Source organism: Xiphophorus hellerii, chromosome 15 (genome assembly GCF_003331165.1).
Source record: "Xiphophorus hellerii strain 12219 chromosome 15, Xiphophorus_hellerii-4.1, whole genome shotgun sequence".
Lineage (NCBI taxonomy): Eukaryota > Metazoa > Chordata > Actinopteri > Cyprinodontiformes > Poeciliidae > Xiphophorus > Xiphophorus hellerii.
This window is the reverse complement of record NC_045686.1, coordinates 15,208,276-15,232,794: the sequence shown is the minus strand read 5'-3', so window position 1 is coordinate 15,232,794 and position 24,519 is coordinate 15,208,276. Positions and strand designations below refer to the sequence as shown.

Below are 24,519 nucleotides of genomic sequence, written 5' to 3'. Positions count from 1 at the left end.
ATTTGATCCCATTCATTGTGGTGGAACAAACTGAAAGAGTTTTGAATGTGCACGGTCAAGATTCAAACCAAAGCACCACCAATAAACGTATGTGTCTCCTTCTTGCTTATTAAACAATTTTCTGGGAAAAAAAATAAATAAATAGCAAAACAAAAAAGTTTAAATGTGTTATTTATCACCGATTGTGCAAAAACATTCAACCTTTTAGGCCAGAGGAAACAAAATAAAAAACCTTTTTTGTAAAACTACATTTCACACTGACACTTGTTTGCTATCTCTCACACTCCATTTATTATTTCCATTTCTTGCGTGATCAAATCCACCGACTTAGTACAAGAAAAAGGAAACAGTAATAATCAATCCCTAAGAATAACAATGAGATAAAATATTATGGTATTAATTTAAATCTATTTTTTCATGAACACTCTCATGGACATTCCCAGACTGGTTCCTAAACATCAGCCTAATGTGACTAACAGCTTTTACAGTAATACTAAACATTGAATTTCTTATTTCAGGAAACAGACCAATTCTTCCCTCCTGCCACAACGAATCTCTAAGTGGCTCTTGATTGCTGCTGCAAGCAGGAAGACCTCCCATTAGGCACACGCTGGGAATATTTATGAGGTAATAGCAAAGAATGTGGACTAATAAATAGTTTAAGCTGAGTGAAGCTGAGTGTGACAAAAGCGGTTAAGAAAAGCTGATGGTAAGAAAGGTTGCAAAAGTCAATTATCTACTGGCTCAAATGGAAACTCTTAGTTTCTTCGTATCATTTTTATTCATTTTTATTTTGAGATTTTCGCATTCCAAAAAACTTGTCAAAATTAGATTTTTTTTCATGCCTTCCATATCAATTTAGCTGTTCTGCTTTCATTATTACTTTGGTAGATGTTGTTAGGGTCACTTTGTTTCCTGTTACATCTCTTTTCTTGCACACTTAAGTCAGTTTTTTCGACATACCTTCATTTCAGAACAGCAGAGTGCAGTGATCCTTTTTTTTCAAATAGAAGCAGGTTGTTTGTTTTTCCTCTAATACATATAAACCTATCATTTAACATCTGCATATTGCATTTACAAATGACATATTTATCTCATTAAAATTTGTTTCATGATCTGTAAGAAATCTGTAAAATAGAATCTCACAGCACTGTATCATTTCCTCCAATTCATAATTATTATTATTATTATTATTATTGATTACTTCTATAATACGATGTATTAAAGAAAATCCTAATGAAACATTTTAAGGTTAGTGGCTGTATATTCTAAAATGCACAAAAGGTTCAAAAGGTCTGAATGTTTTATAAGGTTTTGTAGTTTCCTTTTCTTTCTTTTTTTGTTTTACTTTTAAAGCATTTTAATTTAAGCAAAATTCAATGGTATGATTTATTTCAATCTCTTTTAATTGCCAGACATATTGACAATGAATAAACCCTAAATGTGATAGGGTCATAAAATATGTTCTGTTGTGCACAAATTTTCTTTAAAAAAAAAAAAAAGCACAAAGATACAACTTTTCTTTCTGAATTTCGTCTCAGCAGCATATGTTTCACACATGTTCTACAGGTGCACCACTAAATAAACCCGCGGACGTCTAGCGCTTGCATTTGTTTCCATAACTTGTACTTGAAAAACTGTTGGGCGTGTCTATATCTTAAAGAACTTCATATCATGCATGCATTTTTATTTTTTGGGGTTTTTTTTTTGCAAATCTCAGTGTGTTGCTTCATGCAACACATTGAGGCCTTGTGTGAAATGTAGTTCATCAAACTTGAATCCAGTCCTTCTGGTAGTTTTGCTGTTCATTTTATGACACGTTTTATTGAATCAATAAATACCTTCCTGCCTGACTGAGATGTGCACAAATTGGCATGGGTGCTGGAAAACGAGAAAAGTGTGAAGTTGAGTGCACAGAAGAGTTGACTTCAACAGAGAGAGAGAATCAAACCACAGCTCGGTTTGATTTGGATGAAACAATCTAACTAGATGATGCAAGTGAACCACTAATGTAGGCCTGCTTCAGCAATTTTACCTCAAGCTCCTCATTATCTGTCCACCTCTGCTCCTAATGTCTTGCTTATGCTTCTCCCTCCTCCTGTTTTCCCGCCCTTCCTTTTTTTTAATCCAAATCAGACTTTCCCAGACGTATTCTCGTCTCGTGACTTCTTCCTTTATTGCCAATTGAGAGCTGCTAATAATTTTTCACTGGGATTTCGACAGAGCAACACAAAGTAGTGCATAACTGAAAGACGGAAATAGAATTATTTTATATTATTTAATAAATAAAGATTGAGAACGTGTCACATATATTTGTATATCCAACAATATCCATGACACTGCCGGCTTGTAAAGACTGAAGTTGGCCACTCCTGGTTTAGATCAAAGCATGTTAAGTGTTGTAATGACCTAGTCAAAGTCCAGACCAAAGCTCATTGATAATTTGTGTAAGGAGTTGAAATGTGAGTTTTGTCTGAGCTGTGTATAACTAACTAAGAAGAAGGAATCATTTTATCTGCACAGCTGAGAGAGACACATTCCAAAAGGCACGCAGATGATGAATGCAAGTCCCAGAAAAAAAAAAACATAATTTTGCTGAATTTATTTACTCTGACAATCATCAAAAAACCTCCTGGATCCACCAGAAGTTTTTTCTTCCTCTTTTCATCCGTCAATTATAATTCCTCTACTGCCCACCACTGTCTGACTGGAAGGGAAGGGATCTGCTCCTCGCCCCAAATAACCGCTCACTATAAAGACATGAGACAGAGGAGCAGAGGAGTTGGACTCCACCCTAAACCTTTCATGATAGAGGCAAGTGCCAAATGACTGACCACGGCCCCCAAAATTACTGCCACATCACCTGCAGCTGTTTCTCTCGTTGGGCTCCCCTAAACCAAGGTGGGTGGATTTCCTTCACGATCTAACCGCTAAGCTCCTGTCGAGCATCCAGGATGCAGACCGAGTCTCCTGTGAGCAGCGCGACGTCCCGGTGAACAGCTCAAAGCAGACTCGATGCAGCCCGAGTGCATGTTCAGTCGTTTCTGGAAACTCAAGGTGGCTGAAGTCAGGGGGTAGACGTTTTCACCTCAAAAGCAAATGAAAGCTTACACTTTGCCTATAGAACAAATTGAAGGAAATTTGGACAAGAGAAATAATATAATATTTACATCCAAACGCACAGATGTTGGAACCCTGGGCTCTCGGCTGTGAGAAATGTCTGTGAGGCATTTGCTTCTGCTTGTGCACCGTCTGTGGCCATAAATCTTTGTGCAGAGTCGGAATATGGCTGAGCTTAAGCATCCACTTTTGCACTCATTGCAGCCAATCAACTGAGTCATCTGCCACGCAGGGAGAAAATGTTTGAACTCTTGCAGCATAATGTTGCTGACACAGTTCTCTAGAGTGAACGGGCTGCATGAAAGAAGCCATCTCTCACACATGACACGTTAAACTTTCCCATAGTTAATATAGCCTGATACCAGCATAACTTTATACAGAGCAAGTGCTCTGTCCCACACTAAATCACCCGACATTATCCGACACATCACGTCATCTCTGTGTGCGTTTAATTATCGCTCTGTCTTCACTCAGCTTCCTACAGAAACATGGTAAAATGTATCGCCAGATGAAATGACCTGACTTGGCCCCTGAAGAAAAAAAAACGCTGTTTACCCAGCGCAGCTGTACAAATACACGTGTTAACATACATTTGTACAGTTATGTGTGCATAATGACGTGTGGGGAACTGAGTGGAAAGGAAGCGTTCACTGAACTTAACTCCGTGGGAGAAGAGCGCCACCTGTAGCTTCTGGTAGTTTTTCAGTCTGGTTTTTTTTGAAGATTGTTCTGGATCTAATGATCCAGCAGGTGGCACTATAGGGCCTTCATACTGACAGAGTGTGTCGAAACTTACAAGGGGCTTCCCTGGAAACGGGAACACTTAGTTGAATGTGGAAGTCAGTTTGCGGTAGAAGTACTCTCTCTTTGTTATTCAGACAACTTTTGTTTTTCCTCTGGATTTCATTCAAAGAATAAAATTCTTCTTCTGTAAAGGCTACCATTTGGCTTAAGTTTAATTTTATTTCCAAAATTGCTATTAAAAGAAAGAGAACCGCAAACTTTCCAGTTCTCAACTACCAACACTGTGACACAGGAAGTCTCCACCCTGTCACACTTCTCGCCCACCATCTCGCTGACTCACCAAACTATGTCAGGTGTTGCTGTCCAGTGAATTTCACAGACATCCTGTTTGTATGGCGAGTTTCGTTGACTGATTTAACTCAAGGTCAAAGGTTAAAAACTCTCTTCCCATGAATCAGCGGTCAGATTATGATCACAGCCTGTAACATTATTGCTCCACTTGTGAGGTCAACATTTATTTCTATTTGTGTTTACTCCTCGCAAACCAAGACATAGCCATCAATCAGCCTCAGAATATGATTCTTGGATTTCTGGGTGAAAAAGAAAAACACTGTTAGACTGAAGCCTTAATCTATTTAACTGATGTGGAACAAAACTTTCCTTAGAAAGACTTAATTAGGTATCATTGGGCCATGATTTAGTTTATTACTACTTCTACCTGCACCTGATGGTATTGCGACCCTACACCAGATTCTGTGGGAGTTCCAGTAACAGAACAAAAGAGGAACTCTGTACTATGACCAGGCAATGGCAAAGTGTGTGCAGCATGGTGAGTCTATGTAAATAACAAAGACCACATTAATCTGCAAAGACTTCTGGGTAGACTTTTTTTTTTTTTTAAAGAGAAAAGACATGACTGTTTTATCTCCCTCATGTTCAAATTTGGAATCCATGTACTCTTCCAACTTTTCCACATGTTTTTGCAACCATGTGACAGTGTAGCCTATTATCTTAAAGTGTAAGTTAATAGTTTTAAAAGGTTTTTACTCATATTGAGACAAAATAGCCAACAGAAGATCCTCTGCGAATATCACTTTTCAAGTCTTCCCTCAGACTTTGACTAGACCATTTGAACATATGAAAATGCTTTGTCTAAACCAGTCTTCCATAAAATCCCATAAGAACTCCAACAGATGTTCTTATGGGATTTAGCTCCATCCCTCTTCTGATTAACTTTGACAAGCTTTCTGTCAAAAAGTATCCCCATAGCATGATGGTGCTGCCACCCTGTTTCTAATTAGTATTAACTAATGACTAGTGACTTCTTGCTCAGGTAATTGGTTGTGATGTATTTTTAGGGGGAGTCTAAAAAAGATGGATAGAATTGCACCACATTTCTTATGTGCAGAACCTCATGTTGGTGCTGAACTTTGTATTGGTTTATCAATAAATACAGCCCCCAATAAAATGCATTGGAATTTGTGTTCGTACAATGAAAAATGTGGAAAAACTTCAAATGGTAGGAAGTACATTTGCAAAAGAAGGAAATACTTTGGCCTACAAAATGTAGGTTTGTAGGCATTCATTATCTGTAAAGCTTACAATTTGACTTGTCCAACTGTCTATTCAAATATCTAGCATATCTAAGTTCAACCAATGCCCATGCTCACTCACTCTTTGGTTTCCCTTCCCAAAGCTGGTTCATGTGCTTTAACCGTAATCACCTGATCATCTTTGTCCATATAAAAACTGCACAACTATTGACTTTTAAAACTTCCTGTATTGAATTTAGAAACTAAAATGGATGTAAATTGTGTATTTTTATACGACACCCATTAATTTTAAAGGAATGCTGGAACAACCTCTTAAAAGCCTAATTTTGTTTGAGGCTGACAGTGCCCTGATAATAAAATAGTTACTAGTTTTATGCTGTTGTTGACCCATGCTCATTACCTAGATCTCTGAAAACAGATCTGAAAGCTTTTGAATCTATATTAATGGCTCACACTCCTCAGGGTCAGAAGTGTATTATTTGTGTTGTAAGACCTACATTTAGCTTGTGTGTGCACTTCGTTGACCTGGGAGAGACAACATCACTGTGGTATTGACATTAACCAACCACAGTATCAAACAGGAAGCTGAGCCACTGATAGAGAGAAGAACTTATCGCTTATGTTGTCACTTTAGTTTGTCATCCTCACTCATGACAAGACAGGAACGCAGAAGAGTTTATGAACAATAGGGGAAAATACTGAGTTGGAAAGCTGAGGGGCTTCAATTTAACTACTATTGCATTTACAGACACTGTCTCCAGATGAACTGTGACAATAAATTATCCATATACATGTTTCATGTTCATTTTAAAAAGTTAAGATCTCTGCTTGAGCAAGACATGTTCAGGCCTTTATCTTATGCTGAATAATGATCAAATTGGAGACAACATCTTGCATAAGTTTAGCTTTGTCATTCTGACAGTTTGATAAGTAAATTTTGACATCTGTGGTACGTGCTGTTTTCCAAAAATAATTCTTTACACCTACAACATCGCATCTTTAGCGTACTATACATTTTCCAGGAGCTCTAAAGCAAGGCTTACAGGGCTGTGCATCTTGGTGAATCCCATTAGCAGCTATGGAAGGAGTTTAATTGGGGGCTTACCTTACTGAGCGCGCTCTTCAAGGTTGGCTGAGGTCAAAAAAGGTTACTCGCTGAGGCCGGGTTAAAACTGATTGGAAATACTGCTGAGGTCTGTCTCTACCTGGATATTTGTCTGGAGACGGTGTCTGCACTTGCTACATTTACAAACATGACAAACCAACTGAAAGACACTTTGTTGAAGTTGTGGACGGTGAAAAAAACTCCATCAAGTTACCTGACTTGTAGCTTCCAACTGTGAAATTGCTGTAAAAATTATATACTTTTGTAAACATTTGTAGTTTAAGGTAAAATACCAGCAGCTGTGGTTGCCAGAATGTTACCGTCTATAAATGGTAAGATTCTGGCAACCACAGCTGCTGGTATTTTACCATAAATTAGAGATGGGTTTTTTTCTACAGTGTATAATTTATTTGGATTTAGATGAAAGGTCAACACAAAAGAGTGAATAAATGTGTAGTTATACAAAAATGATGCATTGAAAAAAAAATATGCATGAAAAAGTATGCATTTCATGAAAAGCTTGACAGTATAGCACAACAAGAAATATCTATATGGGCCAAATTTGGCAACTTTGGAAAGGACAGCAATAATCATGGAAGCAGCCAAGAGGCCCATGGTACTTCATAAAAAGTTGTAGAGACCTTCAGCCAAGGTGCGAGAATCGGCTAACAGGACAAATATGAGTTGTTAACTTTTAAAATATCCGACCGTTATGTTTGTGAATACTTAACTTCACAAAGTTAAGTATTCACTTCAAATGCATACTTGTCACACTCTTTTTTTGAGAGCCTTGTATCCTTTTATTTGACTTTACAAGTATGACATTTTTTGAGCTGGCTTATCAAATTAAATACTGTACAAGGTCCTGAAATTTGTGGGTGTAACATGACAAATTTGAACATATTCCCATGCATGTGACTTATTTCAAAGGCTCCCAACAACCACTTGTTCTCGCAGATAAATTTTCTCCATCAAAATGTGCCAAAAAGCAATAAACTAACACTGATGGCATTTAGAAAATGATTAAGACTGTTCTTATAAAATGCCTTATGAGAGAGATTTCCTCCAGTGTGGTGAGTAAACTGACATAAACCGTCTGAAATCCAGCTTTCATTATGCCTCTTAGCAGGCTTTCTGTGGCTCATCAGAGACAGACAAAAATAGCTAACAAGAAAATATAGACAGGAAACAATTAGGAATTTTGCAAATTGTGCTGTGGATAATATCAGAACAAGTGGAAAAAAATAGGTATGACATTGTTATTTTGGGATAAATGACAAGAGGTAAATCTTGGTAGGCGTTGCTTCTGAGTGAGTGCATAAATCTAGCTGCCTGCACACAGCAGCTAGAAAACCCAGGCCTGCACTCAGACTAACCTGAAAACCATCTGTCCCATCACCGAGCCAAGGCAAACACACCCAATAATCTAGCTAACCAAATAGACACTCATGGTGTTGGGTAGCAACAAGACAGCATTTCCCAGTGGTTTGAACCTTTCTCAGTTCAAATAAAACTGCCTCTTTCTCTCTTCGCTGGTCCTCCTTATGAGATCTAACTTACACCAGACGGGTGTGCAGCTGTGCATTTAACACCACAACTGATAAATTGTGCAATGTCATGCACTGAAATTTGCTGTGTTGTGCCCCGGGAACCAAAACTTCAACCATGGAATCAACGTATCTCCCAGCCAAGTGTTTCTTATTCTAACAACTCAGTCATTCTGACTGGTTTCCAGTGAAAGTATCAAACACGCCGACCCTATAGCTCACTGATAAACGGTCGTGGGAAATCTTGCTTCACTGCACCACCTGTTGCAACATGCAACCTGTTGCGTTAAAGAGTAGCAAGTTACACCGTTTATTTATAGACATAAATGTGTCAACTGATAATATCCACTATCCTGAATAAGTACATCTTATAGCATTTTTATTTTAAACTGGCAAGCTTGTGTTGCACATCATTATGGTGTTAAATCAAAGAGTAAATTTGCTGCCTGTACAAGTCAGCAACACCTTCATGAAAAATCTACATTTTAGCTCCTCTCTGCATGGTCTCCATATGATTACACAGTGTGCAGTCCTTGTGTAATGGTGCTGGAGTCACCAAAATGTTTGGTGACACTTTATTTGCAGGGGTATGCATAAGACTGACTCGAGACTCTCATAAACATGACAACACCTGTAATGAATATTAAGGAGTCTTCAGGAATGCTTAGAACTGTTGTCATGAAGTGTCATTTGGTAAATAATGATAATGCAAAATTGACACTTTCAACCGACTTTTAATGTAAGGTTTAATTTAAATTTTAGTGCAACTTTGCATTAAAGGTGTCCTTATTTACCAAATGGAAAGAGTCATTCATATTCATGGCAGGTGTTATATGTCATGTTTATGACAGTCTCATGTCAGTCCTATGCACACCTCTGCAAATAAAGTGTTAGGAATTTCCGCTATCTTATGTGGAAACTGCTTTTTATATTAAAAGAGATCATGAAAATTAGTTGGTATGCTATCATGTCTTTTACCAAATGTGACGCTAACCGATGCTACCGCTACCTGCTTTGACAAAACAGTTCAGTCACTGAGATGCCTCCAAATATTTTTAAGTCATGAGTCAACTGATCAGAAATATAGTCGGAGGTTTAGAAACACAAGATTCCATCCGTTATCTTACACTTTATCCCTAAGTGGATACCTCTGGGGAGATAGACACCAGCGGTCAACGGGTCAAAGGCGGGGTACACCCTGGACAGGTTGTCAGTCCATCGCAAGGCAACACAGAGACAGATAGGACAAACAATTATGCACACACACACCTAAGGAGAATTTAGAGAACTCATTCATGACTTGCTGTCAAACTCCATGCAGAGAGTCCCCAGACTGGGATTCTTGCTGCAAGACAACAATGCTACCAATTTGCCACTGTGCAGCTCCAACAAATTCAACAGGTTTGATTAAAAGCACAATGATGAAATTCAATGATCAAGCAACTCAAATTTCAACGAGTAAAAAACATCAATATGACATCAATGTTTGGTCTGTTTCAAGCATCACTGCTGATCAACAAACTGCCCGTAAAGTTTAAGAGAGCTGATCTCTCTTGGTGCATTACACAGTGGTGGTGGGTCGTCTTGAAATACTTGCAAAAATAGCTTTTTTATAAGTCAATTATTGTAGGGGAAAGATTACTTCACTTCTCTACTCAGAGATGCAACAGTTGGTGTTGACTTCAACACTCACATTGCCACCTCAGTTCTTCCAGAAAGCACACAGAGAAGGCCAGAAGACATAAAACCTGACTTGGAGGGCTTCGTGAATAAACTACCACAAAGCCCCTGAATGCTGAACTGTGATCAGTGTGGAGCTGGCTGTGACAGTTAAACAAATTTGTTTTCACTTCTGATGTGTGATCTCTTTTAGACTAGATGTACAAGCAGTAAAAAAAAAACAAAAAAAAAAAAAACTTTTTCTCAACTATTTGGCTCCTGATAGGCTCATCAGACACTGCAGCTCTGAATGTTATTTTGCTACGCTGAGATGCCGATGGTTCTTATCAGCATTTTCACTCTACAGAATTTCACAATATTGATTTTTACATCTTTTGCGTGCTTGTAGCACCAGGAGAATTCTGAGGGGAAGTGAAGAAAAAGAGCTGTCAGAAGTTTGCAACTTTGTTCAGTTGGAGATTAAGATTTCTTCACTACTTAAGGAGACCACGATTAAATGTTGGCACATATGCACAGCGCAGTAATTTAAATCCAGACAAAAGTAGAAGGTGTTAAGGAAGTGAGATGAGTGAGGGTGGGAGGAAACAGTTGAAGCATGTTTGTCTAATGAGTTCACTATAATCTTATAATGAACTTCCACGTGTAATGATAGTACAAACAGGGATAGACAGACAATGAAAAAGCATCCTATCGGAAAAGGATGGCAGAAGGAAACTGAGTTTTTTGGCAAAACTAGGAAAATCTAAGATTGACAAAGCTAAGAGCTAAGCAGTCCTAGTCTGCCTTTCTGCACACTCAAAGACATTTACATATCATCACTTTGTGTCTCTGTACTTGTTTTGGCACCCTGACAAGGGGTCTGCCTGAAAATCCCCCTTCAATCCTCTGATGTCGTCAGACATCAAGAACCAAGCTGGTGTCATCCACTTGGAGAGTCAAAGGTCAGGAAGGAATCTGCTTCATGGTAAGTACCCAGGCACTAAGCCTGACACTGAGCCAGTAGGTGAATGGGGAGCATGTTACTTGTGACTGGCCTGCTGTTCTTTGCTGACCAAGAGATGCACTGTGTGTGCTTTCTGGAAATAGTGAAGCAGAGCATGCATAGAACTTAATGTTCACAGTTTGCGATGTGCAAAAGTGTGTTATTTTGATGCGGCTTCTGCTTATTGGAACTCACTGACCAGACTGACAGGTACAACAAAGAAGTGAAAACGGCTGCCATACACCTCAGCGAATAAATAAATACAACTGAAATAGAAAATAGCTGCATTGAGCCTGACCTACATGCTTCAAGACCCATGGATTATACATCTTAGTCATGGCATTATGGCTTCTATGCTGAGTGAGTGAACTTTTGTCAGATCTTGCATTCAGTTAATAATGTAACAAACATGCATGTCTGAATATATTGACACTTTTCGGTTAATATTTTTGAACAAGGTTTTGGCACAAACAGCAGCCCATTAAATTTTAAACGTGAGCATGCAAGCGTCTCTGCGCATATCTGTTTCTGCATGAACTTTGTGTCACTGCACATAGAGGGTAATCCGCAATAAGCTGGTTAATGGGCTCGTCTGCAGTGACGCAAATATACTCACCAAGCTTTGCACTGATGGATTCTGCATGACAACTAACCTGCATAGACTTTGGCCCACACGTCTATATATCAATGAGCTGCTTGGAGCTGCAGCATCAGAGAAGTTCATTGCAAGTGTACCGTTTTATTCATGTGTTGTTTAGATTTACTTATTACATCAGGAGAATGTTAGCTTTGAGTGTGTGCACACAGCAGCTTTTCTGCAAGATTTTGTTTTTTAAAGAAAAGTTTTTGGTCAACTGGTTACCAAAAACCAACCAGTTTAACTCTAAAGTCCTTTGGTGGCAAGTGGGCAGATTTAAATGGCACTGGGGGAAAATGGCACAGTTAGTTGCAAGGTAGAAGCAAATGAATCTACTGATTGGAAAAACCAGCAAACTGAGTGTGTCATCTTTGCTTTATCTAAAAAAAAAGTGCACTTTAATTTATTTTTTTTTTTTAAATTTCTGGTATAATAAAAAGCAGACAGGTATGATTCAGGAACACGTGCTAGTAGCTGGTTATTTTGTGTTTCATTTCGAACTTTAAATGATGGAACACCATCAAATAAAGCTTAATTGTGAAGGCTTTCTTAGATGTCTAAACTATTGAACTATGCTAACTCAGTGATCAAGCTTATACAATTAGCAATGCAAAGCAATAATAAGGTGTTTTTTTCTCTTCTGTGCATTAGCTGAAGCAACATGAAGTTGTGGTCATATAAACATGAATGATTAAATAAAATCACATTCTAAAAGGAATATTTAGTCCATAAAATACGTGATCAAACACATACTGCACTGCACAGAAATTCATCAAAACAGTCAATAAAATTCTTACTCTGTGAAAGCACAAACAACTAAGAAATATTAGAGTCTGTGCCAAAAGAAGCAATCTCCCAGAATGCCTTTCAGCCAGGAATCGCCACAGAGCAGAAATTTATTAGTTTGTCTTCTTTGCCTTTTTTGTGTGTCTGTTTGTTTATTTACTGTGACTATCGATGAATTCTACATGCAAGGTGGCCATTTTGTATTTTGAGTTCAAGGCCAGGCGAGTAAGAAATCTCTTAAGTGTTTATCAGAGGAGCTTTTTGCAGCTTAAACCTTGAAAGTGTCAGCTTTTGAGTAAAAATGTCTTACTTATCTAAAGCAAATTCCGCAGTGCCGATAGATAGGAAACACCTTTGTGTTTATGCCTTATCGCAGTTTTTTTTTTTTTAAAGTCCGAGTCCTGTTGTTCTACTGTTTTAGCCACCATTGAGATACTTGAAAAGTACAGTATTGAGTGAGGTGATAGTTTCTAAAACGTTTGAGGAACCCTGCTTTGACGACCGCTAGAGCGCGTGTATGAGCTGACTCGGCCACTCAAAGATTAATTTAAATAAATGTGTAAAAGATAATTGCTTTTAATGGGGCTTGTAACTCATCCGCCTCGAATATTATATGAAAAAAGATGCCAACTGGAGCAATTGGACTCATAAAACGTGACTCATTGTCGTCCTCAATGCAACAAATGAGAAATAAAACTATCATTTCCTTAATTATGACGCACAATGTAGAACAAGTGGGTGAGAGTTGTCATTAATTAATTTTTGCTAAGTGAGAGGATGGAAGGGGCACAAAATTTAAAGTTTAAAAGTTTGATTTTTGTATTTTTTATTATTATATTGTTTTATGTATTTATTTTTTACTTTTATTTTATTTTACTTGTTAATTTTTTTTGCTGAGGCCTGCTGTTTCTGTGTCCCTACATCTCGGTGCCTTGTTTTCAGACACGCCCCGATTGTCGGACACACATCCGAGCTGTGGAAGGCTATTAGTAGCTGTGAGCTGTCAATCAGCGCGGCCCGCCCAGGTGCTCCGCAGACGGGAAGCGCTTATGTGTTTCGCAGCCTCCCCCAGCAGCTGTGCAGTGGGACCTCTGTGGCTTCACGCAGGACCACCAAACGACAAAAAGGGCCAAAAATGTAAAGGATTAAGCAGCTTTGCATCTCTTGTTTAAAGTATGTGTGCTTTGGAAGCCTTAAAAAAGAAAGAAAGAAAGAAAAGAAACAATGCGTAAAGTTGCAGCTGCGCACCACGGACGTCCAGTAATCTGTGCGTAAAAGTGAGAGACGCTGAGGAGAGAAGTAAAACTTCGGCGGGGGATTTTTATTTCTTCCAGCGAAATGGATACGAAAGGCTGAGAAGGAAGGAAGGAATTATTATTATTATTATTATTATTGTTGTTGTTGTTGTCATTTACTCTGATGTGGAGCGTTAAAGCTGCTAAAAGGGACACGCTCTGTGAATCTGTCCGCTATGCAGACTTGAGTTAAAAAGTAGGACATCGCCGCTCTACAACTTTTTCCTGCCATGCATCTGTTATGATCGACCTCAGCTCTGAGGCTCTCTGATGCCACAGCTCCAGCGGAGTCTGGAGTCACCTTTTTCCAGCTTACACCCAGCAGTCTACCTCTCACCATCACTATCGGCATGGACGAAAGCGTTGAGAACTTAGCTGGCAACAGCTGCGCGGACGCGGAGAGCGTCGGCCTCAGCGTGCTCAACTGGGAGCAAGTGCAGCGGCTGGACGCAATCCTGACGGGCTCAATACCCATCCACGGCCGGTGGAGCTTCCCCACTCTGGAGGTGAAGCCGCGGGACATCGTTAATGTTGTCCGTAGCCGCATGGAGGAGAAGAGGATACACGTCCGGGAAGTGCGCCTGAACGGATCCGCGGCCAGCTACGTCTTGCATGAGGATAGCGGTCTGGGATGGAAAGATTTGGACTTAATATTCTGCGCGGACCTGAAGGGAGAGTTGGAGTTTCAGTTAGTAAAAGAATTGGTCCTGGACTCTCTTCTGGACTTTCTGCCTGAAGGGGTAAATAAAGAGAAGATCACACCTCTGACCTTAAAGGTAATTACACATCAGCTCTTGCCCAGCAGAACTTGGGGAAAACCAGAACTTTTCAGCTTTTCAAAAAAAGACCCTGGAAAATAATAATAATAAACTTTTGAACGTAATATCCCTAAATTGTATTTGAGTAGACCTCACCAAAGTATAGGGTTGAGTTTGGCCTAAACTAGAAGCCTGCACATTTAAAAACGGGGTTGGTTTCCAGTTCAGACAGGATTCTGTCTAATCCAATTGGAGCCAGCGCTACATTAATCATTCGGCCCTCAGTTACCTGGATACCAAGGACTACTCTGACTACTAATGGCCCTCCAACAGATGTGATGTCAAAACATCATGACTAAGATTTTTATCTGCACAAACAGAACTAATGTGGAGTTGCTGCAGCTGTCAACAACCAAAAGTTCATCAATTTCTTCTCCTTCCTACAAAACTTCTGATTGATAAAACCATAAACATAAATATGAACCTGTGAGTCAGATTGGGTGTAATAGCAGCTGGGGAGAAACGTTTGGACTACTGCAATGGCTGAAACTGCATTGCAGCTGCGAAGGGGAGTACAAGAGAGGGAGACGGGTTAGTGGGCCTCTGGGATGGATTAAAGGAAGGTGGATGGTTTTCAAATATTTCAAAAAAAATTTGTAATGGGTTAGCGTGAGAATTGATTTGAACACTTGGTAGGGATACTCCAAAAAAGTAGCATTATTTATTACAGTTTTAATAATAAAATGTAATATATAAAATTTAAGCAAACATGATCATAAAACATGCTATAAATTTAATAGTAGTTTTCAAATAATCATGCAGAACATTAAACCTCTTTGTCAATCCAGGGCCAAATGTCAGACAATCCATTTATATCTCCTGTAGCTTCACGATTATATCTTTTAAAATTTTTCTACTTTAAAGAGTGATTTTTACAATCCAAAGTAGTACTAAGCAGCTCAATTTGTCTTATTTTTAAGTGTCAGACAAGTGTAGTATTAGTAGTAGTAGCCTTTTTTCAGTCACCTGGCCAGCAGTGCCCAGCAAGGAGAAGGGGCAATGTTGCATAGGATCATAAAATGACTTTAAATAATATCAGTGTGTTGAAACCTTAACTCCTAACTTTAAAATATTGGTAAGCAACCTAATATTAAGTTACCAACATAAGAGGATTTTCATTAATATACACTTTCATTGTTATTTAAGTAAGATTATAGACACTGAATTGTCTTCTTCTTTTTTTTTCCACTGTGACCTCAATGACCCATAAAAGTGCCCAGATCAATATTTTCCATCTGTGTCAATGGCTGATTAGTCCCAATCTCTTTGTTTCTAGGAAGCTTATGTTCAGAAGATGGTGAAGGTTTGCAATGACTCAGACCGCTGGAGTCTTATCTCGCTCTCCAACAACCACGGCAAAAACGTGGAGCTGAAGTTCGTGGACTCTCTCCGCCGGCAGTTTGAGTTCAGCGTGGACTCCTTCCAGATCCGCCTGGACTCCCTCCTCCTCTTCTACGAGTGCTCCGAACACCCCATGGCTGCCACCTTCCATCCGACGATCATCGGCGAGAGCGTCTACGGAGATTTCCCCACCGCACTCGATCACCTGCGGAAGCGGCTCATCTGCACCCGGAGCCCCGAGGAGATCCGGGGTGGCGGTCTCCTCAAGTACTGCCACCTGCTGGTGCGAGGTTTCCGCGCGGCGTCCGACGCGGAGATGAAACTGCTGCAGCGGTACATGTGCTCCCGCTTCTTCATAGATTTCCCCGACGTGGGTGAGCAGCGGAGGAAGCTGGAGTCCTACTTGCAGAACCACTTTGTGGACCTGGAGGAGAGGAAGTATGACTATTTGGCCACGCTGTATGACGTGGTCAGGGAGAGCACGGTGTGCTTGATGGGACACGAGAGGCGCCAGACGCTCAGCCTCATCTCGTCGCTGGCACTTCGAGTCCTGGCTGAGCAGAACGCCATTCTCAACGCTGCCAATGTAACCTGCTTCTACCAGCCGGCTCCTTATGTGTCAGATGGCAACTTCAGCAACTACTATGTAGCGCAGGTTCAGCCGATCTACTCTTGTCCACTTTCACCTTCCCAGCAGTACTTTACTCCTTTGCAACATTCCTGGTATGCCACCTGGATGCCCTGCAACTAAACTTCCTGGATGCCCATGTAGTTTTGTGGAACTCGTGTCTGCATGGCAAGAATGCATCTTCTTGTCTTTAGTGTGAAACGAAACTGTTCCCTGGGTCAGGGTGCACAGAGAGAGAGGACTTAAAAGTGATTGGTTTGTGGGTTTGGTAGATCAAATGTCTGCTGAGCCACGAAGTCCTTCAAGATACGATAACTTTGTTAATTTTCCACAGCTTACAGGAAGTTGCATTCACATCTGAGCATTAAAAACCCAGAATATTCATCTCATCGAAACAAAAGGCACCAGAGTAGCCTGGTGAAAATATGGATTCATTCACATGGTTTCTTCTGCTCTGTGCATGTGTTGGTGTGTGTGTGCATGCGAGTGTGTCTGTTTGGGTGTGTAAGAGTCTTTACGCAGGCAATGCAAAAAAGAGGAACTGGGTACTGTTTACAAATCCAAAGATCTGCTTTAATGCTCAAGTTTTCTAAAAATCACGCAGTAAAAAAAAAAAAAAAAAAAGAACCAACAAAACAATGCATGTTTTATTTCTGTGCAGGAATTGTTTTAAAGTGCCTATACCAAGCCAAAAAATAAATAAAATAAAATAAAAAAAACATTTTTAGGATTCATCATTACAGAAAAGTATCTTGAACTTAACATGATACTGAATGTATTTATGGAATTGAAAAAAATTCTCAAGGCTGAGTTAGGTCTCTTACACTGAGGGAGCTTTTGGAGCAACCCCTTTTTTTAAACAAGGAGTTTCTGAAGACTCTGCTCATCAGCACTTCTGCAGTGCAATTGTGTTGTGATTACCAAAGAGGAAGTAACATCATAATCTCATTTTCCGCAGAAGTCGCTTGACAGGGGCATGGGGGCGGGTTGGATCAAAATCTTAGTAAAATAGATCTCAATAAATGATAGCCGAAAGAAAGAGGCTTGGATGCAAAACAGCAAATATTGAGACAACATAATAAGTATCTAAATTAAAATGAAAGTGGATTAATGCATGTAAACAAAAGGGGTATGATTTAATTGCTTTCTAAGAGACATAAAATGGTACAATAAGAAACACATGCCCATTTAGTATAAGTTTCATCAGTGCACTTCTCTTATTTTTGCTCTGTAATGAGAATGCATTTAAATAAGTCAACATGGTGGTATTTTTACAACGCAAAAAGTAAATAACAATGAATGTTTACATATATGTAAAGGTACAGCTGGATAACCAAAATGTTTTTCAAAAGCAGTCAAGCAAAAAGATCAGAAACTAAATAATACAATACACTTTCCATGCATGATTTAACAAGAGATAAAGCAAATGAGGCAGATCCATATAAAATGACACTGGAAAGTTGTGAAAACATTGTGAATTTATATAATCATATTTAAAACATTTTTTCCCCAATATTTAGCAGTAAATGACTACAAGTATTTAACAATTTTGTACCATGGGACATTTGTTGCACTTGATCATCTCAGTACATCTGGCCCTCAAGAACAATCTGCAAACAGAAAATACAAAAAAATATATATATACATATATATGTATATATATATATTTTTTTTTCCTATCAATCAGTGGAACAAGTTCAGAGGCAAAAATGCTTCTCACTAGACAGCAAAGTGCAAGGAACTGCATTTATTCAGCCATATGCAACGTATTCCTTTACGTCACAGGTGTCAAACTCCAGTCCTGGAGGGCAACCGCCCTGCAACTTTTAGATGTGCCTTTGCTGCACCACACCTGAATAGAATAATTGGGTTATTAGCAAGGCTCTGGAGGACTGATCTACACAAGAAGGAGGTAATTAAGCCATTTCATTCAGTGTTTTGTACTTGTCGCACATCTAAAAACTGCAGGATAGCGGCCCTTCAGGACTGGAGTTTGACACTCCCGCTTTAAGTCATTCTTTACCTGAATTGTGTTTTGTAACTGGCACTATCTCACTGAGACGGTGTCTCAAAGACCAACTACAAATTCATATTTGAAAAATCAGTTACAAATTTCATAATGCATCACTCTCTTTTTGAAAGTACAGCTACCACCGAATACCGGCAGTCTCATAAGCACAAATGCTTCTCTCAATAAAACCTGCCCATTACTAAAAAGGCAAATTCAGTGCAGTAGTTACAATAAGGTACTGCAGTTGTACTGCTGCTAACACACAATAGTTACGAAGCATACCGGTACTATTAAATATCAAAGAACCAATGTAGAAAAAAGCTGTCCAAAAAGCAACAGTAACATTCTTTTTGATTCTGCCTGGTTATAGGGTTTGCCAACATAATCGTAGACAGATAGACAGACAGACAGACAGACAGAGATCATATGTGATCTTAAAAAGATCGAGAGCAGGATTTGAAGAAATGGTCTGCATATGTAAACTAGCAACTTCATAAACTTCACTGCTAAGTAGAGAGATAAAAATAAATTCCCGATTTAAGGAACAATCCTGTTTCCTTTTAAGTGTATGTTTAGACCATTTTTGCCTCCTGGCTTGTTTTTCCACTGACTTAACCTTATGAACTGAGGTAAAACAAAGATTAAAATGGCCCCATGACATATGAATGCACTCATAAAGACAAAGAAGAGTCAGGATTTGAGGGCTTTAGCTGATGAGGAGGTCATTCGATGAGTGGAAAAAGCGCGTAGCACGCTCAGGATATTTCAACGGCAACAACTGGCTTTGGTCCTGTGCTGGATTTGTCTGACTCTCATGAAAAAAACACAGGTGCAGATATTCAAAATTTTAAAAAGCACTCAGCAAATTTTCCAAAACATGTCAGAACTCCTATTTTTATATGTTGTGATCTCAATTTTTTGTACAGAACGTGTCGGGGCTGGGGTAGCAGGCCGTGTGATGTATGTTTTTTTGTGTAAGTTTTACTTCAGATGATGAAGAGCAGCACAGCTGAATGGAGGTTTTATTGAATTAAAGTACATGTTTTGGTGTGTTGGTGTGTGTGTGTGTGTGTGTTTCTGAATCGGGGTGTGTGTGCGTGTGTGCGCGCTCTGAGGTGTTGTGGACTTGTGCCGTTCAGACAAAACAATGATGATCTGACAGCTGTTCAGGTGTCAAGTTGACTGACTTGATCAATAAAATCAAAAATGACTTGTTTCATCTAAAGTTTTCTGGGTTTTTTTCCTTCCCCCTTTTGAATTGCTCTTATTTGTAGACTTGGTTGCTCATAGAAAACAGAAAAGGGCACATTAAGTCAACGCTCTCAGGTGCCCACAAAATCCCCACTTTCACTGCCAGCTACTGACAGCTGAAGGATTTCCCCACCAGAAGACGTCATTAACGAGCGTCAGCAGGCGTCATAACGCCATTTGCCAACTTCCTTGGCTTTGACTGAATCTCAAACAGCAGGTGGATGGCACGTTTATGCTAAGACCTTACTACCAGCAGAGCCTTGGCCTCCAAGAACACATGTTGGCCTGCTGAGTGGATCGGATCCAGGTCTGCATCATCTAATGCTCGCAAGCCTTGACCGCCAGCTGTCACTTTCCCTGCTGACGTTGAGACCAATGTGTCTTTTAGCTTCTTTTATCATCAAGATCTATTTTTTTTTGTCTTTATCTCTAAATAATAATAATTCTGCTTAGTGTTTTAGACCTACACCGTAATTCTATTTTTTTCTTCCTCTGAGCTCACCTCAAAAAAATGTTTTAAATAATTTCTGGATTTGCTTCAGTTTCATTGTTCCTTACAGAGGTTTCTTGATGAGTTTAAGCAGAGAAGTTGGGAGGAGAACAGAACCAGTGTTATCCCTGTTAAGAGGGAGTGAGTCTCTAAATATAGCCCCACCCATCTCAGCTAGTATCAGGATATTAGCCCATCTACAAAAAGCTGATTAGCTTCCCCGTACAAGCATGGACTCACAGCTCTAGCTATAACGCATACCTGTCCCACCTTCTGCCGTCTTTCAGGCTACGGTCAGCAGAAAGATCCAAAAAAAGAAACTCTGTCTACTTCCTTATCAAACACTTTAGGAGGAACTGACAGAGCGGGACTGAGGCCTTCAGAGAGTTGCACAATGACAAACGCTAACTCATTAACACAGTTTAACTTAGACTGCATAACCTTTAACACTTTTTGAGTCTTGACATGTGGACTTTGGCGAGGAAGTGCTTTGCGCAGGGTTTGGGGCAAAAAAAAAAGTTTTCACATTTTGTAATTTCGCAATCTCAAACCTAATGTATTTTATTGGGATCTTATAGACCAACACAAACTAGACCATAATTGTGAAATGTAATAAATACCATCCATGCTATCGAACATTTCCACAAATGAAAATCAGAAAAGTGTGCATATATTATGAAACCACTAACACAAAATACTATCAAGACCAGATCTTTAAGTGTCTGTATTGCTGTTTGAAATATTTTCATTGATATAAATATAACTTCAGTTATAATAAAACGCCATGAATGTGTTTGGATGTTTTCACAGATAAAAGTCAAATCAAGTCAGGCTGCCAATTTAATTATTCAGTTTTCAGGAAAAACAAACAAACAAACAAACAAAAAAAAAAACAGGAAACGAGTACCACCAAAAGGGACAAGCAAGACATTCAAAAACAAGGGGAATTTTAGATGTTTGTAGTGAAACTATTAGGACACTGGAAACAAACGACTCTATGTGTCGAGACACTCAGACACACATGTACGCACTGGGGGTTCGGCAGGGTAACGCTGGAGATGAACCAGTTGGAGCAGCAGCCGGGGCCAACAGTCCATCCAACTCAGCCAAGCTGGGGTCAGAAGCCATGGAGTAAGTCAAACAACAGCAAGACGAGACTGTGAGAAACTTCAATTCGTGTGTCTTCTGCATGAACTGAGAGCAAGAGATAAAGAGTGGGATGCATATCCTCAACTGTGTGTTTGTGTTACTTGGGGGCTTAAGTCTAGCTGTTGGCCTAAGACATCTGTAGATGATATTGCTTTTAGAAAACATGAATCTGAGCCGTATGCTAAACTTGATCCTCTTGATTATTAGGCAAGACAATAATAATAATAATTTACACTTGGAGAGCTAACCCACCTCCAAGAGATTTTCCATCACAGCAAGTGCCAAACAACTGACTGGCTGGAACAGTAAATCAGATTCATCCATTATGTTAAGTGTTTGTGTCTGGTTGTATAAACTGTTTGGCCAGTTGGACCCCGGCCAGCACTGGAATACAGACTCGTTTGTTCCAGTGCAAAAAAAAAAAATCAGCCGCTAACAAGAGAAAAACATTGCAACCTGACCGACATCCAAAGCAATTTATAGCTTGTTGTTTCCATGTTTGTCTTAGATGAAAACATGAGGTACAAATCTATTAACTGGCCAGAATGAGAACAACAGTGTTTCAGCTTAGTCTGTTTGTGTAGATGAAGTTCAGGTTCACTCATTCAGTAACCATAAAAACATGCCAACAGCCACATGAGAATAATAGAAAGCAGCGCAGCCTGTTGTACATCACAGAATTACACAATGCAAAATGAACAGCAACTCTTTCGACATGTATACTCGTGAGTGCATACTTGTGTGGGGGAAATATATGTGTATGTAGATACACATTTTTTATGTTTTTTGACATTTTTTTATTTTTTGTACCTTAGCTTTAAATGTCAGGCTAAAAGTGTGTGTTGGAATGCCTTCATATCTAAATATTTTTTAACACCAGTTTCAGTCTTAGTAGGTGTTTTCTGTCTACTTGTCTTTCCATTAATTTCTTAATAAAGGAATTTAGTGTCTAAGAATAGATTGCAGTATTTGCAGATACTAGGATTTGTATTATGTTAATCAACCACATTTTATTCATATCTCTTGCTTTGAGTGTCATCTTCGTGAAATGCAATACTCAAGACACTATATTAAGATATTTTTTTTTGATATTGTTTACACTTGTTGGCCTATTTTGTTTTTACTAAAAGTTAAGTAGAAAAGCATAACGAGTTCAAAAAATGCTGAAAATCCAACTCTATCTCATCATTTCTAAGACTCTCAGCAAATTCACGCCACAAACAGAGGTAGAAAATGACAATTTTGTTAAATCCTGTGACTTTATTTCTGGTCACAGGATTTTAGTCTAACTTTACTTTTTCCTATATTTAACCAGACAATTTTGGCACCTAAATAAAGCAAAGTGGTAGTTAAATAAAACAGTTTTACAAGCAATTCGAGCTGCGTTGCAAAGGTGAAATAAGCAAAATGAAAAGCAACCTTTAGACCCAAATGTCAATTGCAGATCTCACGAGAAAAGATTTTACTACAATTTCCACCACCACTACACCCAAATCCCTTATTCAAAAAAAAAAAGCTGTTTTGTTTTGTTCTAGTGTAACTGCATCACAAACAACTTAAAGTAATGTTTGCAAGCATAAGCTATATCACGACTAATAATAAAAGCACAGAAAGGTCAGTCTGGGCGAGAAAGTGTTTTGATCTGTCTGTAAACAAAATAAAGCTAAGAGCATGGTTAAAGTCACTCCAGATGTACTCCTGTTTAAATGCAAAGTGACTGAAAACACACAACAAAAAAGTAAGCTGCTAAAATGAAAAGAGAAAAAAAGGACAAATATCTATGTAGTCTGTGTACAAATCATTTCAATCTTCATCATTACCAAATGTGTGATAGGAAAAACATTTCATTGCTTATCGCTGGTACAGTTTCTGCTTATCATGCGGCCTCATTTGTGCTAGCCACTGAAACATAGCAGCTTAAAGCAACAGGTTTGAACAAATACTTTCACCCATATGAGTCTTTAAGTGCACTTTTGTTTCCAAACATGTAAAATCATTCTTAGTGTTTCCAAAGCTACGTAAAAATTTCAACATTTAGAATATATGTGCTTTTGAGTTGTAACATTTCTGAAAAAAAAAAAAAAAAGATTGTGGGTGATGGGTCAAATGATCATGCAAGATTAGAAACAGCCCGAGCAAGCATTACAAGATTCAAGTTTGTTTTTGTGCGCACGTGCAGACACATCTGCTGTTTCTGATTACAGCACCCTAGGAGGTGTTGTAATCTGTAATGGATTCCTTCCAGATGGTAAAGAAGCAAAAAAAATAAGAAAATAAATAAAAGGGATCAGGACAGAACATGTCATTTGGTTACCAGGGTCACCCTGTCTATTTGAAAATTGAGCGAGATGTCTCATTGCAAAGCGCCCACTGGCTTAGTCAATCATGGTAGTGCATATGATTAATTCTATCAGTGACAAACTAGTAATGTGGATGGCAGAGGGCAACATCCCTCTTTAAAACCCTTGACATTTTCACACATATTTTTTTTCCAAGTGACAAATAAAGCAGCACCTTAGCATAATTCACCCATTTTTCAAAGAACCGAGGTTATCATGTTAAGCAAACTCTTTTTCAAAGCTAGCTTGACATCTGACTTTTGGAAATGTAGCCTAAAAAAAATATCTTCCTAGGACAGGAAGGTTGACACCACAAGAACAGACGAGGCTACTAAGTGCAGTAATGAAGATGCATTAAAATCCAGACAGTGGATATCTGGGAATGCCCAAATAGCAGCGCTAGTTGGGCATTCCCAGATATCGCTAGTAGCAGCGCTAATTGGGCATCCCACACACAAGTTACCTTGCAGAGCCACGGAGGTAGACATACCTCCGGTATAATGAGTCCACATGCTTATAGGAGGCTGCAGGCTATGGCACACATATCCTCCACCAGCCAGTGAGATATGCAAACCAGGACTTCAAGACAAAAAATCTGATAATTTTTTTAAATGTATATTTTTCTTTAAATATCTACATAAAATTTTCACTGAACAAAGAAAACTGAACTGTTTCTCAGCATAACTGGCAGATGGAAGAAGGTGAAATGCCAAGTGAACTACATCTGTAACAGTTCCTTTGGTACAAAAGAGGCATATTATTGCTCTTCTGTGACCTTGAGAAAACTGTAAATATGATTCATACACAGACAGAGCATGACATTTTATTTTATTTTTATTTTTTCCTGAGCCCAGAGCCAGCAGCAGGATAGTTTTCATGGAGCGTGCTCTATCAATTAAATCAGTGGGTTGAAGGGCATTCCAGTGAGGCCCTCTAACACCACAGGTAAATCCTATAAAGGGAAAAGGGGCTTTACTGCTCACTGCATCCAACAAGTCTTTCATAAATCTCTTTATCAAAGAATGTTGTCCAACTTGTGGTTT

General features: G+C 39.0%; 1 protein-coding gene across 1 annotated transcript; it reads left to right on the top strand.

Annotated features, from left to right (window-relative positions):
- Positions 1 to 13,151: 13,151 nt before the first annotated feature.
- LOC116734546 (terminal nucleotidyltransferase 5A-like) lies at positions 13,152 to 17,580 on the top strand. Its single transcript, XM_032586021.1, has 2 exons — positions 13,152 to 14,225; positions 15,544 to 17,580. Exons 1-2 carry the CDS (start codon positions 13,800 to 13,802, stop codon positions 16,357 to 16,359), a joined length of 1,242 nt encoding a protein of 413 aa, XP_032441912.1. The 5' UTR covers positions 13,152 to 13,799; the 3' UTR covers positions 16,360 to 17,580.
- Positions 17,581 to 24,519: the final 6,939 nt, after the last annotated feature.

What these genes read in the sequence shown, in the direction of transcription:
- LOC116734546 (XM_032586021.1), top strand. Translation starts at nt 13,800, where the DNA reads ATGGACGAAAGCGTTGAGAACTTAGCTGGCAACAGCTGCGCGGACGCG. An exon ending in TCACACCTCTGACCTTAAAG is followed by an intron (nt 14,226 to 15,543) that starts GTAATTACACAT and finishes CTTTGTTTCTAG; the next exon opens with GAAGCTTATGTTCAGAAGAT.